Here is a 17,743-nt window from a genome sequence, read left to right on the forward strand (position 1 = left end):
CGCCCGGGTTCTAAAAACATCAAACCCGATTCATTATCTCGTATTTTTGAGCCTTCCGAACGCCCGTCTACTCCCGAGTGCATTTTACCCGAAACCATATTTGTTTCCACACTCACATGGGAGGTCGAATCGAAGGTCAAGTTGGCCTTAGAAGGGGTAACGCCTCCGCCCGGTTGCCCACCGAATCGTTTATTTGTGCCGGAGGGATTACGGTCCGACGTCATTCAGTGGGGTCATTGCTCCAACGTGGCTTGTCATCCAGGAGTCAACCGAACCGGCTTCTTGGTTAAGCAACGATTTTGGTGGCCACTTATGGCTCGTGACGTCCACAGTTTTGTCTTGGCTTGCTCAGTTTGTGCCACTGGTAAGACTTCTAATCGACCCCCAGATGGGTTACTTCAACCGCTGCCAGTCCCTTCGAGACCCTGGTCCCACATCGCGCTAGATTTTATTACCGCCCTCCCGCCCTCCCAGGGTAACACAGTCGTTTTGACCGTGGTGGACCGGTTCTCGAAGGCGGCTCACTTTATTCCCTTACCCAAATTACCCTCAGCTAAGGAGACAGCGTTGACGGTCGTAGATCACGTCTTTCGGTTACATGGCCTCCCGGTGGACGTGGTCTCCGACAGGGGACCCCAGTTTGTGTCCAAATTTTGGCGAGAGTTTTGTAGATTACTGGGTGCGACGGTTAGTCTGTCCTCAGGGTTTCATCCCCAGAGCAATGGCCAAACTGAGAGAGCCAACCAAGACCTGGAAAGGGCGTTACGGTGCGTGGTTTCCAAGAATCCTTCCTCATGGAGCCAACAACTATCCATGGTGGAGTACGCCCACAACACGTTACCGGTGTCGTCCACGGGCCTTTCTCCGTTTGAGGCTAGTTTAGGTTACCAGCCACCTATTTTTCCTAGTCTGGAATCCGAGGTCGCGGTCCCCTCTGCTCACGCCTTCGTCCAGAGGTGTCACCGTACCTGGACTAGAGCCCGTGAGACTCTACTCCAGGTGGGGGCGCGCACCAAGGCCAAGGCCGATCGCCACCGGTCAAGGCCTCCCGTATACATCGTCGGTCAAAAAGTGTGGCTTTCTACCAGAAACATTCCTCTCCGCTCCGTCTCCAATAAGCTTGCTCCCAAATTCATTGGCCCGTTCACTGTCACCAAGATCATTAGTCCGGTGGCAGTCCGCCTCAATTTACCTCCGGCGTACAGGAGAGTTCATCCCGTCTTCCACGTATCCAAAATCAAGCCCGTGTTTCATTCGCACATTAATCCGCCAGTCCCGGTTCCCCCCCCGCCGCGACTCGTAGATGGGGAGACCACTTATTCGGTCAATCGTATTCTGGACTCTAGGCGGAGGGGACGCGGATTCCAGTACTTGGTGGACTGGGAAGGTTACGGTCCGGAGGAGAGAAGTAGGGTACCTGCTAGAGACATCCTGGATCACTCCCTTATCGATGTTTACAATCGGCAGGTAAGGAGTTCTGAGAACGCCAGGAGGCGTTCTTAGGAGGAGGGGTACTGTCACGGTATACGATTCTCTGGTTCCTTCTTGTTTCGTGTTTATGTTGTTGTGTGAATGCACGTGCGTAGTGGGCGTGAGTGTTGTGACATTACCTGATCCGCTCCAGCTGATCATCATTATCACCGCCAGCTGCAGTCCATTTCCTCACCCTATTTATAGTCACTGGTTTTTGTCCTCTTTGTCAGATCGTTGTTTGATGTCTCCTGTGTCGGTGTTCCAGTCTTGTCTTCCCGCTCGTCCGGTGTTCGTGTTTCGTCGTGGGTTCGTCATCGTCTGTGGATTATCGTTTGGGTTGTGTGGATTCCGTCTTCAGTGTTCACCACTTCACGGTTCCTGTCTTCACCACTGACCATCGAAGTCCCTGCGCCATCGTTCCACGCCCGTGTCATTGTTGGTCTCAAGTCTGTCAATAAACTGAGTTTACTTGCTATTGCTTCCAGTGATTCTGTGACCCGTCATGACAGCACCAAAGCCATATGTAAGGGCCAGATTTAATTATTATTAACTGCTATTTTCTTGTTTTTAACTTAAGAATAAAGTTAAGAATATTTTGTGCACCCAATTTCTTTAGAGTGTTCTTATCTTTATTCTTAAGATTTTCTTACACCCCAATGACGCTTTGCAAGAATTATAGGAATAACTTCCGTTAAACTACAAACAGTCAGCGAAAGGTTAGCTCTATGAATGCAATAATAAGCATTATCAAAAACTGGGTACAATGAGATGACATTATTCTACTCACCCTTCAAACCATCGAACATTAAAAGGACATTTTTAAAAGTGATTTCTGTCATTTAGACAGATTTACCTGCCTAAAAAACATTCCAGTAAACACTGATAAATATAATAGGGATTAGAAGTGACAGGAGGAGACAATTAAACATTTTTTCTTTGTTGTTTATGTATTTTAAACTTAAAGATTTGGGGAGAAAAACAAGAGATTCTTAGTGCATTCCAGTGAATTATTGATGGGATATCGTAAATTAAATCGGGAGAGCAGACCACAAATCCGGAGTATATGTTGTCTTCATACTGTTACAGCAGAATACAAATAGAAAAAAAGAAAATAATCAGGAGGAAAAGAATGCAGCGTATGAAAAGAGCTTGCCATAGATATTCTTGTTTTACCCTGCACATTAAATTACCAAGTGTTACGTTATTCTCCTGACGTCTGAAAATAGAACATTTTACAGCTAATTCAGTCAAACTGACAGATAATGATTATTTATAGCACAACCTTATGATTTGATTCAGTCTTCTTTAATGGAACTTCCCCAAACCGGAAGTGCTGAGCGCAAATGAATGCAACAGACTGCTCCATCTTGAGACAGACTCTTTAAAAACAACTATTTAAAATACATACTCATTACAAAACACGCCTCAAGGGTACTGTACTTCTGTCAATCCAGTCACAATGGTAAAAGCGTGCGTGTTTAATTTAGTATGATTATTATGGTAATGCAATATTGTAATTTTCATTGAGTTGATCAGCAAGACTTCGGGTAAAATCAACTTTCTATCAGATATCACCAAAGTCTGTAATTTTCTTAAGAAAACAGTGTTCTTAAGAAAATATTTGAGAATTCAATAATTTCACTTATGAACAATTTTATGAACTTAGAATTTATATGATTATCTGTGAATTTTTTTTTTTTTTTCTTACTTCAGAAGAAATTTTCGTGAATCTGTTCTCAGAATATCACTTCTAGGTAGGATCTTTTAACTAGGAGCAGTACTGATCCACAATGTGATTTCTGACTTGATGCAGCCTGAATCATAATAACACCGTGTTCATTTGTTGGCCATAGAAGAACTGACCCCCCGACTGAGCCTGGGTTCTCCCAAGGTTTTTTTCTCCATTCTGTCACCTGATGAAGTTTAGATTCCTTGCCACTGTCGCCTCTGGCTTGCTTAGTTGGGGACACTTAATATTCAATAATATTGATCTGACTGTACTGACTGTTGCATTAGACCTGAACTGAGTTATACGATGACATCACTGTTTTCCGCAGAGCTGGTTTATAGATTAAATGAACTAATTTGATAATTGGTGATCTTTACAATGGAACTGAATGACACTATTTTCTTTTAGAGCTGCAGAACAGCCGAAATGAACTCTGTTTGCATCATTGAATCATTTTTCTGTTATCACTGTAAAGCTGGTTTGAAACAATCTGTATTGTATAAAGCGCTTTATAAATAAGGGTGACCTGACTTGAGCAGTAAGCAACTACCCAGAACACCCTAGCAACCACAAAGCAAGCGATTAAAAACCACTCTGAACACCCTAGCAACAACCTGACAACCACCAAAACACCACTCACATCTTCTTGATAAACACAAAAAATCTAGTTGTCCGTTATCCTGCTGGATCCTCTCATTGGATCACCTGATAGCAGAGATGTACAACCGAAACTGCATCATCTGTCAGGCCCATGAAGTCCAAGATGATTTTAATCAGCCAATTCTGACCACCCCATGAACACATTGGCCAAATTCCAAACAGAAGTGAGAATCCCTGTGCCCTACTCCCTTCGAAGGGACTCCCCATTATGTAGCCATTTGGAACGCACTTGGTGAAGGGAGCAATGAAAGACAACATAATTTCCTCATTATCTTCACCTAGGACAGGGGTAGGCAAGTTCGGTCCTAGAGAGCCGCTGTCCTGCAGAATTTAGTTCCAACCCTAATCAAACACACCTGAACCTGAATCAATGTCTTCAGGATTACTAAGGCTATAGGCAGGAGAGGTTTTTTTCAGTGTTGCAACTCTGCAGGACACCGGCTCTCTAGGACCGAACTTGCCTACCCCTGACCTAGGATGTTCCCATGACAACGCAGCACGGTGTTTATCAGCTGAGTAGCTGTTTCTTACGACAGAAATGTCTTATTATTGCTGTTAACATAACTGTTGCAAATATATATACATTTTATACAAAAAAAGTTTTTAAAATATGTGTTTTATATCTGCGTGTGAGTGTATTTTGCTGCTCTCAACTTTAAAACTTGGCGCCTCTTCTTTGGACCCTGCATTACCAAACACATTTCATACATATGAAACTTATTTAAACATAACATAACAAAAATGTGAAAAAAAACCACGAACAAAACAAAACAATTTAAATTGCTGTGTTTGTAAATGAACTCAAACTCTCCAGGGACCACCGCATGTACCCTTCGCTAACGGCCTTGTGGAAGGGCCCTTCATGGAGGGATCTAGTTGTTCACTTTCGTTTGGAACGCCCCTACAAATGGCGTCCCCTTCCCGAAGGGCCCTGTAAGGGTGCAAAAATGCCGTTTGGAATTTGCCCTTTGAGCCTACGACTCTTTGATTACATCACAGCAGCTGCTCTGAGTTTGCAGATCTGAGGTGCCTCTGACTAATTTTCTCTAAAGGATGTCAAGCCAAAGCAGAGAAGAGAGGGTGTTACTCATCTCACTCTGTCTGACATTTTTAGCCACGTCTAATGCGCATTAGCCGCAGTGCATGTAAAAAGCTACGTCAGAGATGGTGGTGTCATTGTTGCGTGCCTAGCAACTCTTACTTATTTAATCACGTGGGTTTATCCTGTTCTAAATACAAAGTGTAATGACTTACTTTTGTGTCCCACATAAAAAAGCCTATGTTATTTTTATTTTCTGCAGGTTCTGTGCAGACTTCGCTGTAGAAAGACTGGCAGCAGATCTGTGGGGTATTGTCACAGACTGTTTAAGTCGGGTATGCCATCTGTCTCTGCACAGCTGTGTGTGTCTGAGTGACGGTAATTGTGGGTGTTTGTCTGATCCCTCTAATCTCGGTCTCAATTAGATTCGGAAGTGTCAGTCACAGCGGTAATTACTGCCCCCTTACAATGAGACGAACACCCCGCTGAAAGGTCAGTTACACATGGCCACTCAACTAAATTTATGTGAACTGGCTTGTAAAGCAATACTGATTTGTTTGTACACAATGAATTATTTTTTTTATCTCACTATGCATAAATAGGAAAATGTATATCCACAATATATATATATATATCCATGAATTACCAGGCCTGGAAGACATCATTTCCAGTTTCATAAGGCTTGTTTTTGAAATGTAAAAAGAAAACATGAAAATCTCACTAGACAGCAATAGTGCTCGACAGCCCTGATAAATCTAACAAACATAAAATACCATAACTAAAATTACTCTCAATTTCGGCTGGTCCCATCAGGGATCTCCACAGCACGCAGCTCCATCATCCACATATTTATTTGGAATATGTTTTACGCAGGAAAACTAAATAAAAACTAAACATTTAAAAAAAACGAACACCCCCAGCCCCCCCCCCCCCCCAAAAAAAATAAAACTAATGGTCATATATTAAAAAATAACCAAAACTAAATTGGTTAAATTGGTTTTAAATGTATTAAAATAATCAATTAATAATAATATTAATAATAACTACATAAATAAATAATAATAAAATATAATGAACATTTTGAGAGAGCAAAAAACTGTGGCCAGGCCTAGCTCTTCAAAAAAAGTTGACTAAAGAAAATAACTGTTATTCTTTAGTCTATTATGGGAGTAAAACACTTCCAAAGTTAAGTAAATAACAATTTCTTAAAAAAATACAATAAATAAAAATAATGCTTAATACCCCAAAATGAACACAAAGAAAGTAGAAAGGAAAAACATTCAAGATAAGAAATATTTAAGGGTGTGATTGTCTCAATTCACCTGGCATGGGCAGATGTGTCAAAAATGGAATTTTGGACCGTGTGTTTGGGTATTCATGTGTACCTCTACTCTCTCCTGAAGTTTGCTGCAGTGTCTGTTGCTCTCATTCAACCTCTGTTCTCGAACCTCCAAGTCCGTCTCTGCTTTTCTCAGCCTCTGCTGAAGTGTTGCATTCTGGGACTTGCGGTTTTCTTGCTCTCTCTGGTGCCACTGGTTGATGTGTTCATTAAGGCTCTGTTGTAGTGTTTTCTTGGCTGCCTCCTGCTCCTCCCTCCTCTCTTCCTCCACGTCCTTCACTCTCTTCTTCCACTCCTCCAAATCTCTCTTCCATTCCTTCTCCGCTCTCTCCTTCTCCTCCCTCAGAACCTGTAGCTCCTTTTTCACTGTTTTCAACCTTTCTTCACACTCACCCTCTACTCTTTTTCTCTCCCGTGACTCTCTATTCCTCTCTTCTGTTTCTCTATTCCTCTCCTCGATCTCTCTCTTCCTCTCCTCCTCCACTCTATGCATCTTCTCCTCCTCTCTCTGTCTCTCTTCATCTCTGGCTCTGCGTAGCTCTTGGCACTCGTTCTCTAAGCACTTGTTTTCTTCTTGAGTTTGTTGTAGTAATTTGTGTTGGTTGTCTCTATCTGTCTGCAGATTCTGGTAGTCTCTGCGCAGATCACATGTCTCTTGGGTTAGCACAGCTATGCGCTCCGCAAACTCTATTTCAGTCCTCTGTCCACGCTCCTCCACCTGAAATGGACACACATTCACACATCCTAAGATAATGAAGTGATTCAATCCAAGTTGTATTTAATATACTTATAACAAATCCATATACAGAAGATATGTGTATGTTTGACCACTTATGTTTTTACTTCCTCTACGGTGGCCTGCAGCTCTAGAAGGCGTGTCCTCAGGATAGATGCTGACTCCTCCTCTTCCTCATCCTGACCTGTGGTTGGCTGGAGGCTGCCCTGTGTCTCCGTGGCAACACGGCGTAACGATTGCAGAGTTGCCTCTTGCTCCTCATTCTTAGTGTTTAAAGAATAAATGACCTATACAAAAACAAACAGTTATAACTGTATCTTAATAATTAATCTGGCAGAACAGCACAGAAAAAAAATGTATCCACATTGTGGATTGCTGTGCCTGTATTACAGGTGTACAGCGCTAAGCTAACAGTCTTGTTTTTGCAGATGAAATCTTCCATCTCTCTGATCCAATCAGTTGTACACCCACAGTCTGCAGTTTATCTAGTAGGCTACATGTGTGTCTGTTATAATGCGCAGATGTCTGTTTTAACCTTGGTTGTGCACAGCTGTTCGAATGTGTTTGGCACTTTGACAGTGGTGTCCCATGGCATCTCCCAAGCATAAGAGGCACTAATCCCAAGTTTTTGTTGTGAGAATGTCTAGATATGTGATAAACTATTTTCATAATATAAAATTAAAACAACATGAAAAGTACAAGTTTTAAACACGCAAGATCTCTGCATCACTCTCTTAAATTGAGGATTTTAAGATCTGTTGAACTGATATTTAATCTATTGTAGTATAAGAAACTACAATTCCCAATCCCACCCAGTCTCAAACTCCAATATTTTGTGCACAGCCACATGATTTTTTCTTCATTACAAAAAAAGTAACATTCTATTAAGCTGCGACACCCAAGAAGCATAATTTGAACCCTTTCTACACTCTGCTGGGAAGACAAGTAAATAATTTACAAATACAGTGTGATGACTGTATTCTTGAATCAAAATCGTTAAATATTTTTCTTTCATTTATGGAAAATAGAATTTTATCAATTACAAACAAACCAACATTTGGTCCCCAAACAGCTACTGAGTGGTAATTTCATTTAGGCTAAATTTTCAACCCTGTTTTCCATTCTGCATAGTTTCATTTTTAGTTCAATTTAACTCTATTTAATGATTATTAATGGTTGTAAAAACACAAAAAGTACACAAAATTTATTTTGAATGGCATTATTTTATATTCATGTTTGAAAATAACACCTCTTATAAAAAAAACTGAAAAAAGTTAGTATTTAGTTACTCAGATACATTTTCTGAGGGTTAATCACCTCCGTTCACTGACTATTTATTTGACCAAAAAAAAAAAAATTTGTACCCTATTTGTGGAAAGTGCATTTGTATGTTTGAGTCTGAATGTGTAGGCAGCATATGAGAGAGGCCTAATATTATGTGTCACGTTGACTCTTCATCAATGTGTCCTACCCACAAGTCCCCATGCCTGGGGTGTCATCAGATTCCCAACATCTCACTCATCCCTCCAGCGGGTCGTGTGTTACCATGACGCCTCACTGTCTGTCGTTAATCGCCACTGCATTCCGTATGATAAACTGCCAGGAAGTCACTCTATCCTTTTCACTCGCCCGTCTGGCCGTCACTCTCTCACTATATCTTTTTCTGGCCCCCACGGTGTTTCTGTAAGCCAACCACCTTCTCTCTCTCTCTGTCTCTCCCCTGACTCCACTACAACTTGTCTTTCACCCACCCTCTGTCTATTTCTCCCTCTTTTTCTCTCTCAGTCCTTGAATATGAACTCTCATGTTTTACGGCGCACAGAATTACAGGGAAAGTAATGTCCTATATCTGTACGACTGAAATGTTTGCTAGCTTTATATAGAGTGACTGTGACAGCACTCATAACTTACTTGCAGACTGGAATGGAGAGAGAATATTAGGATAAAGAGCAGATTGAAGGAGGAGAGTGAATGATTTTTGTGTACATAAATGAAAATTTAACATAGAAAATGCTGAAATACCTGTCTCTCTCTATATATTTGTCCATGTTTTCATTCTTTGCAAATATGGCACCTTGCCAGACTACGGTCCATGCTAATGAAACCTGATACACACAGTCTTATCTTCCTTCTCCCTCCTTAACAGACACAAATAACAGAAGCACATTCGTTTCTCTATCCATTTGTCAGCATTTCAAAAACTTTATATAACAGGCATTTCTGGCCCAGCAAGTGAAATGAATGAGTCTATGCGTATGTGTGTGTGTGAGTGTAAAGGCCCGTTAACATCAAAACTGATAACTATAAAGATAACTATAATAGCGTCCACACTAATATTTTGTTTATTATAAGCGTGTTCTGCAGTTATGTCATCTGCAGTTTTATATGCTCAAGCTCTTTAATGCAGAGTGGATTCTGATTGGGTATTAATGTTTTTATCAATCATCAGCCAGAAAAAAATTGTTATCATTAAATCTGTGGTGTGGACTTCCCTACCACTCATATAATTATTGATATAGGCAAGTTATCCTCATCATTGATGTGAATCAATGACCCTTAATGCTACTGAAAAGTCAAATAAACATGGCTGTGTACTGTTGAGTAATATGAGTAACCAGATTTTCTATGTCTAAGGTTTTCATTTATCTTTGTTTGATTATGAGTGTGAGTTGACCAACCACAGTTTGTTTTAGTTCAGTTTATTTGATACAAATAATACCTATGGAAGATTGTTTCCAGTCTTTTTTTCATGAGAAAAAAAAGTCAGAATTACGAGACATAAACTAGTCAGAATTCCTTGAATTTCTTGAATTTTCAAGTTTAGAATTGCCGGATATAAATTTGAAATGTTTACTTTTTTACTCGCAATTGTGAGGATCCACAGCTAGTAGATCAATACTCTCATTCCTGCGTAATAATCAAGAAACTTTACTGCCGTACCATGAGAGCAGCAGGCGTAATGATATGACGCAGCGCCTGAAAATAGGCTACCTTCCGTCAACACAACGGAACTATTTTCAGGCGCTGCGTCATATCATTACGCCTGCTGCTCTCATGGTACGGCAGTAAAGTTTCTTGATTATTACGCAGGAATGAGAGTATAGTTCCTAGTAGGGGTGTAACGATTCATTCGTTTTCTCGATGCATCGATTACAAATCCTGACGATGCATATGCATCGATCTTGAAACATGTATTTCGAATCGTGAATCGTTTATTTCGGTCAATATTCGATTTAAAATGCTAAGAATCGAATAATTTTCGATTCTATATCGATTCAGTGCTTTAAAACATATAAACATTAAATGACTACATGCGCGAATTAATGAGGCGTTGTGCGGCGTCATTTCGCGTCCTCACACACAGCTCTCACATACTCGCTGCACTCTTACCATCTTTCACTGGATTTCGCTCGCGCTCGGTCCCATATAGCTCTCATCTACAGATTTTTGAGCAGTCCATGTTTGAGCTCTCCTCAGGACAGCCATTGGTGTTCACATGAGCAGATGACAGCTCTCTATCGAGAAAGCAAGCCATTGATAAAGCTGCCATATCATTGCGCGGTCACTGCTATGAAACAACGCGTTCGTTGCGTGGAAACGTCACCGTTATTTTCTTTAAGATAAGATAGGCTACTGAAGTTTTACGGAAATGGGTCATACCCGTCCTGAGCAGTTAAAGTAAAACCCCACTTATTCAAGGGTGCGCATTTATTACATGGAAAGAGAAAACGTATAGGTGTCTAAAATGCACACGCTTCCGATTAATCATGAATGATGAATGAAATGTAACTTAATGTCGTTAAACTGAACTGATGAAATAACTACAACATTAATTACACTGAAATAAGAGCGCGTGGTTTATCCATCAATCAGATGCGCATTAAAGTTGCATTCGTAATCGTTAATATAGCACAAGTAGACAGCCGGCGCGTTTTCTTTCAGAATCACAAGGACAATGTTCAGTCGGATAAAGAGAACAAAGAGTAGCTATTCCATGAGGAAACGTTAGTTAAGGTTTAGTTGGGAAAGTTCATGGTATTTTTAGTCTCACAATGGAGGATGTTTAATGTACCAGGAACACTTTAAGGTTGTGTATCCATTCCTACAAAATAGTTATCATGATGAACTAACTATACTTTTAAAGCCTTTTTAAATCTTGGTTTACATTTGTACAAATGCTAATTTATAGGCTTTGGAAATATTTTTTATAATAATAGATTCATTAAAAACTAACATGGACTAACGTTAACAATAGACAAAATGTCGTTTTTTTTTTGTTTTGTTTTTGTTCCCACTCTCTGACCCCCGAAGGCAGCTGCATGTATAATTTACACCCTGACTAAGACCCATTGGGGGAAGCGTTTAAATAATCCTATGAATGCATATAAAAAATTAAGAATCGAATCGCATTGAATCGAATCTTTCTGAATTTGCAAAAATCGTTCTTGAATCGAATCGAAAACCTATGAATCGTGAATCGAATCGATTCGCTGCCTACCCAAAGATTCACAGCCCTAGTTCCTAGCCATATCAGCCTAGAAAATCGCAACTTTACATTTTCCGTCGGTCTTAGTGCACGATGTAACTACAGAAGAGTCAAGTTTTAAATAGGAAAAATATCGAAACTCTTTGGTCATTTTTTTATGAGAAATGCTAATGGTCTTGTCCACTTCAATGATGTATGCTAAGCTATGCTAAAAGTGGAACCGCCAGAACCGGAGATCGGCTGAATGGATTCAAAAACGGTAAAACTCAACAGTTTAACTCTGGGGGAGTTGTAAAATGAGCCTATTTCCAAAAAAAGTGGAGTATCCCTTTAACTGCGACCTCGATTCAATTACTTAGCAAAAGTTATTACTCCTGCATGTCTTTAATGAGAGTCCCATTTAAACCAACATGGTTGAAATGATGGAGGTGTGATCAAGCTACTACGGTTTTGGGAAACAGATGTGACTAGTTAATTTCTCCAACGATGCATCATAGTGTTTAAGCAGCGAGTTATGTCATTGTACAGGACACGCACCCCATTCCCATCATGCTCTTATAGGCCTATCCATATCAGACCAAAGTAGATCAAATCTCCTACACTCCTGATCGGTAAAAATAGTATGCCTTGTTGTGTAGCATTACTAAGCGTCACAAATCTTAGCTGAATGTTAGCTGAATGTAGAGAGGGTATGACTCAAACATCTGTTCTTATAGACAGACACACACACACACACACACACACACACAAAGCTAAAGATAACTAGTAGGAGTATGTTTACATGATGATAGAAAGCGGGATTCCACACAGCTGTGACATTCAAGCTCACAGGCATACTCCCACATATGCATACATATACACTCACGACAACGCGGCAGGTTTGAATTTCGAGTCATAGCTTATTTTGTTCAGTAAAAGTGCTGCCATGGACCTTAGTCACGGCAGACGCCATTTTTTTTATTTGACAAGAATGAAAACGAGGCTTTGAGGGACAGTCCGTTCAATAACTTGCACTGTTGTATACCTGGGTATAAAATATTACAAAAAATGCTTTCCAAAATCAATTCCAGAGGAAAACAGACCATAGAATCGGCTTACATCCCTCACAGCCTTGTTTTCATTCTCAGTAAATATGGCATCTTTCCTGACTGAGGTCCATATTAATAAAACCTGATACACACTCTCACTTTCCTTCTCCCGCCTCAACAGACCCAAATGACTGTGTATGCATTAGCCATTAATAGTGTGTTGATATTACAGCCTTTAACCTCTATCTTTTCAAAGTTACACTTTATAATTGTCCAAGGGGATTCATTTTTCACACAATGACATATATATAGTTATGGCCATTGATTTTATCATACATCATCAAGGTGCAGTTTATACAAAAACGCATAATTCAAACCTAAACTCCAGTGTTCGAAAATAAAGAGTGTAAATGTGTTTGCTTCTATTAGGGAGTTTTGCTGATAAAATTCAATTTTGTGCTGATTTACATTTAATTTCATGTGTTGTGACTGTGAAAAGTGTGGAGGCTAAACATTAGGCTGTTTGGTCACTGGTATTGTAACATATGGTTTTAATCCACAGTGACAAACAGTATCATAAATATGTGCTTTATTCCAAGATCATAGAGAAGAATATGAGCTTTTTAAGTCTTATTTTAAGAAATATTTTCTTTTCTTTTATAGTCCTGTAGTTTAACCTCCTTAACATTACGGTTTCATAGTTATACTTCATAGTTGGCCAAGTCAATTTTCACACAGTGTCATTTTTCAAAGTGTCAGACATACAGTGCCCAGCCAAAAAAAAAAAAAAAAGATTTGATTTTAATAGGCATATGCTTAAGAGTCTATGATTGGATCATTATTGCAATGATGATTGTTTCTAGCATGTTATATGTTTGGGAACAGTTCTTTTAACCCTAATTGATGGAGTGTGTAGCTTTTCATTTCTTAAACAACCATATAGGAAGACACATCATGACCGTATTCCAGGATGACAATGTCAAGATTCATCAGGCTTAAATTGTGAAAGAATGGTTGGGAGGGGTAATAAAAAATGATTTTAACACATAAATTGGCACCTCTGAGCATTTTCACTGGTCCACAATCGAAACCGTGTGGAAAAACAGCCATATATATATATATATATATATATTTATATTATCTCATAATTTGCATTAGGAATATTAGGCTGCTGTAACTTTAAGATCTGACACACGGATCCATTATACTGCTAGTGCTACACATGCGTTTTCTCTGTCAATCTCAACTGTTTACGGTCACTTAAAACATAACTGAATGTGTTTACGTGAATATTCACCAAGATCAGCATTTTGACATTTTGTGTGTATTTGACTGTTTAAGGTCAATAAGCAACGAAAAATAACTCCATTTAGTACTGAGAGACAAAAAACGTTCTACTTTGGGTGAGCACAAAATCTGCAGGAATGAATAAAATTATGCGCAATATGCGCAATCCCACAACAAAATTTAAGCCCTGTAACACCAACAACATTCATCCAGAGCATATGAAATGAGTGAGTGAAGGGAGGTTGTCAACTCGCTGACGGAGAGATAAGAGAGTAAGAAAGCACAGCTGCTATCTATTCTGTGGAAAATAAGTATTGGAAGCGTTTCAGTTATTTCAATATCAATATGTATCGAAAAATCTTCCTACATGCTAGAAACATATAGGCTAATAATCACTGCAATCATGATCCAATCATAGACACTTAAGCATTTGCCTATTAAAATCCAAACAGCGACTTTTTTTTATTGTGATTTTTTTTTATTGATTTTATTATACATAACCTAGTTGCAAGTTTAATAAAAAAATGCATAAATCACTGAAACTCCAGAGTTCAACAACCTGGCAAAGTATGTAAGTTGTAATTTACTGATGTTTTTTTTTGTTGGTTTTTTTTTTTTTTTTTTTTTTTCATTTCATGTGTTGTGAAAAGTGTTGCTTGGTCACTTGTTATTTTACCAGATGCATTATATCCAAAGTGACAAACAGTGTTGCAATTGTATTTGTAAGTGCTTTGTTTCAATGGCACAATGTGTACGGCAGGAGGGGTATCCCAACAACTGTTCAGATTTTCCATATCAAAATTCAAACTAGCAACATGTGTTCACTTCACATTCACAACACCTTGGCTACCCTTGGTCTACCCTGCCACTAGAATGCATGTCTGGCCTGTCTAATGGAAACATAATAAGCCTACATCTAAAACAATCTAATATTAATAACACTATTTACAGGATTAGTTCACCCAAAAAATGTAATTCAGTCAATTACTTAAAAGAACTCATCAATTACCCTCATGCCATTTAATGCCATTTCAAACCTGTATGACTTTCTTTCCTCTGAAGAACGCAAAAGACGACATTTTAAAAAATGTTGGTAAACAAACAATTTTGGTTAGGCCTATAACATTAACATCCATTGTAAGGACCACTGACACATTTCTCAAAATATCTTCTTTTACATTCCCTCTACGACCTATACAGTTCTATAATGCATTCAGATCCAATGGATATGAGTTATTTAAGCCTAAATGGTTTTATTACAGTCTTAGTAAAGATGGCTAATAAGGTGCCATCAGATAGCCTAACATAGGCAATAACATAACAATAGGCCAATATACAGAATGATTACAATATTAATGTACTGTCAATTTTGATTATTTATATGGTATAACAAACATTACCACTGCACAGTCCTAACAATTCCAGCGTGCTTCTTTGTGGAACAAACAAAACTAACAAATGTGGCTAAAATGAACTAGCCTACAAATGTATTAACTGTCTTTTGCCAGGCTGAACAAGTCTGTTACGTTTGCATCAACCATATTACAAGCTTCTACGGTCATAACAACTGGATGCTGCTTGTGAAGGGGTGGTTCTTAATACACAGTCACACACACACACACACACACACACACACACACACACACACACACACACACACACACACACACCTAACCCTGATAATAGATAACTGCATTTCTGTTGCCAGTGATCACCCACGGACCACGGTTCAGATTATTTTAGATGAGCCATTAGTAGTGTGAACTTCAGTAGCCCCCTTTGAACTATTTAAACTCAATGAAAGCGCGTTTGCTACCATAACATCTCAAACGTGATGTGTTTTATACCTTCTGCCTGGTTCTTCTGCATCACCTGTGATGGAAAGACAGTGATGCGACGCTGAGAGCATTAAAACCCTGTTGCATTCCAGTGCCAGTGGGTTAGGGAGCATAAAATACTGATATGTGTCAATAATGTATATTTACAGTCTTGTCGATCACGTAAAGGATGTAAGGTTAGCGTACAATTTGCGCAGTAGCAGAAAGGGGTATTATTAGCATACATAAATACAATCATCATACATACAAACACACACCTCTGCGGCACGTTAAGTGAATGGATATCCAGGAAACAGTTAAGTAAATGAGTCCCGTTAGTTGAGTAGTAAAATTACGCACTTACCTTTGTCAGCTGCGCTATTTTCTTGCACATTTTTGTGTGCATTTGATAATCATACATTTCCTTCTCTACAATCACATTGGGGATGTCCGCAATAGCGGTCCCGTTACATGCACAGCTGCCGCCGGGGGACTGGTTCATCTTCCCAGAGCTGGAAGCCATAATAACCAGTTCGATCACGCTGATCAATCACAAACTGGGCTGCGCAACACACTGGTCGTCTGTACGTGATCCTGAAGGTAGAGTCCTTACGACAGCCGAAAGCATTCTGCATGCTGCAACAGCGACCGGCGAACACCCTCCCGCTCCGCCGTGAAGCTGCCCCCGGTGAGAGCACTGCTCACAGGATAATGCCATCGGTACACGACTCACTGACACTGACGGCATGCGCCCCCAGCCCGCCCGGACACCTGTCTCTCACCCCGGGCGTGACTACAGTCTTACATTACAAGCCACGGGTACTGCAGTGTAATCTTAGCCCCTCCCATGAACACCAACACGCCCAACAGCACAACAAATACCAAGCGTCAATTTCTTTGATAACCCGGTGGGTTACTCCCTTTTGATTTGTTAGTGTGTAAAGATTTACGTTTTGTATGAGCAATTCTCAACAGCAAACAAAACTGCAGGCAAGTCTACTTACTAAATAAAGAAATATAATTGATTTTAGTCCCCAAAATGTAGAGAGGGTTAGAGGGCCAGGTAAATTCTAAAGGTAAAATGTGATTATTTCAAATAAATGTGAAAGGTGAAATCCCCTGAACCATATTTCGAAGTCTGAACCATGTTTCTTTATAACCGTAATATAGGCTATATAGTGATATATAGGCTAGTCTATTGGTTATTTTCAGAAGATGCATGACTGGCATTCAGGGCTGTAGGCAGGGTTTTATAAGTACCGAGGTCCAAAATTTGAGCTAGGGGGGTTTGGGGGCACGCACGCACCCCAGAGAAATTATCTGCAGATTATCTGTGAATACATGCTCTCTCTCTATCACTCTTTCTTTTTCTCTCAGTCTCCTTGTCTATTTCCCTCCTAAAGCTAGAGAACATTTGCGTAGGCTATATCAGTGAAGAAATGTTTAAAAAAAAAAAAATTTCTTAATTTACTGAAGGCTACGAACACTAGGTAAATTATTCACCGTAAATAAGTTTATTAAATTAATTCACTTCACAATATGTACACATCCATTATTAATCTTATGCCTAATATGATGAAAACATTATTACATTAACTTGAATCACGTAAATTATATAGGCCTATTTTCAATTCACAATTCAAATGACAAATTGTGACAAATTGTCATTAGACAAAAGTGTATTAGTTTGCCTGATTATTTTTTATCTGTCGTTGAACATTTCTATCCTAAAACAGCTGTCAAATATGAAATATTTAGTTTAGCTTTTTTTTTTTTATTTGACTTTACTTTTTTATTTCACTGGAAACGTGTAATCACGTCTCGGACTTATCATTCGTTCGATCCGCAAGAAATTGCACCAGAAATAATATAATAATACAAATAAAAAAATCAATATCTGTTACCTTTCGCAGAGTTTAAATGTGGACCAATCAGAGCTGTTCGTGATTAAGTATAAATAAGGCATTTTATTGAATTATTGTAGGCCTAAAGATATTTAAACTTATATGTCAGACTCAAAAACTTAAAATGAATAAAGTTAAACAAAACACTTCTTGAGATAAGGAGGTCCATATTCAAAGCTGCAGAGTTACTAAGCCTCTCAGCGCCCCCTGAAGGAAACCCCATAGTATTGTCCGTTACAAACATG

General features: G+C 39.3%; 1 protein-coding gene across 1 annotated transcript in view; it reads right to left on the minus strand.

The window, feature by feature from the left end:
• The window catches only part of fam184b (family with sequence similarity 184 member B), a 41,734-nt gene extending 25,305 nt beyond the window's left edge, over positions 1–16,429 (minus strand). The window contains exons 1-3 of the mRNA XM_056265064.1: positions 15,959–16,429; positions 7,084–7,263; positions 6,287–6,958 (exon numbers count right to left, since the gene is read on the minus strand). Of these exons, the coding sequence (XP_056121039.1) occupies positions 6,287–6,958; positions 7,084–7,263; positions 15,959–16,117 (1,011 nt within the window). The 5' untranslated portion in view covers positions 16,118–16,429. The remainder of the gene's footprint in view (positions 1–6,286; positions 6,959–7,083; positions 7,264–15,958) is intronic.
• Between the last annotated feature and the right edge of the window lie 1,314 nt (positions 16,430–17,743).

This window comes from Rhinichthys klamathensis, unplaced genomic scaffold, assembly GCF_029890125.1.
Source record: "Rhinichthys klamathensis goyatoka isolate OS25496 unplaced genomic scaffold, OSU_Roscu_1.1 h1tg000229l_1, whole genome shotgun sequence".
Lineage (NCBI taxonomy): Eukaryota > Metazoa > Chordata > Actinopteri > Cypriniformes > Leuciscidae > Rhinichthys > Rhinichthys klamathensis.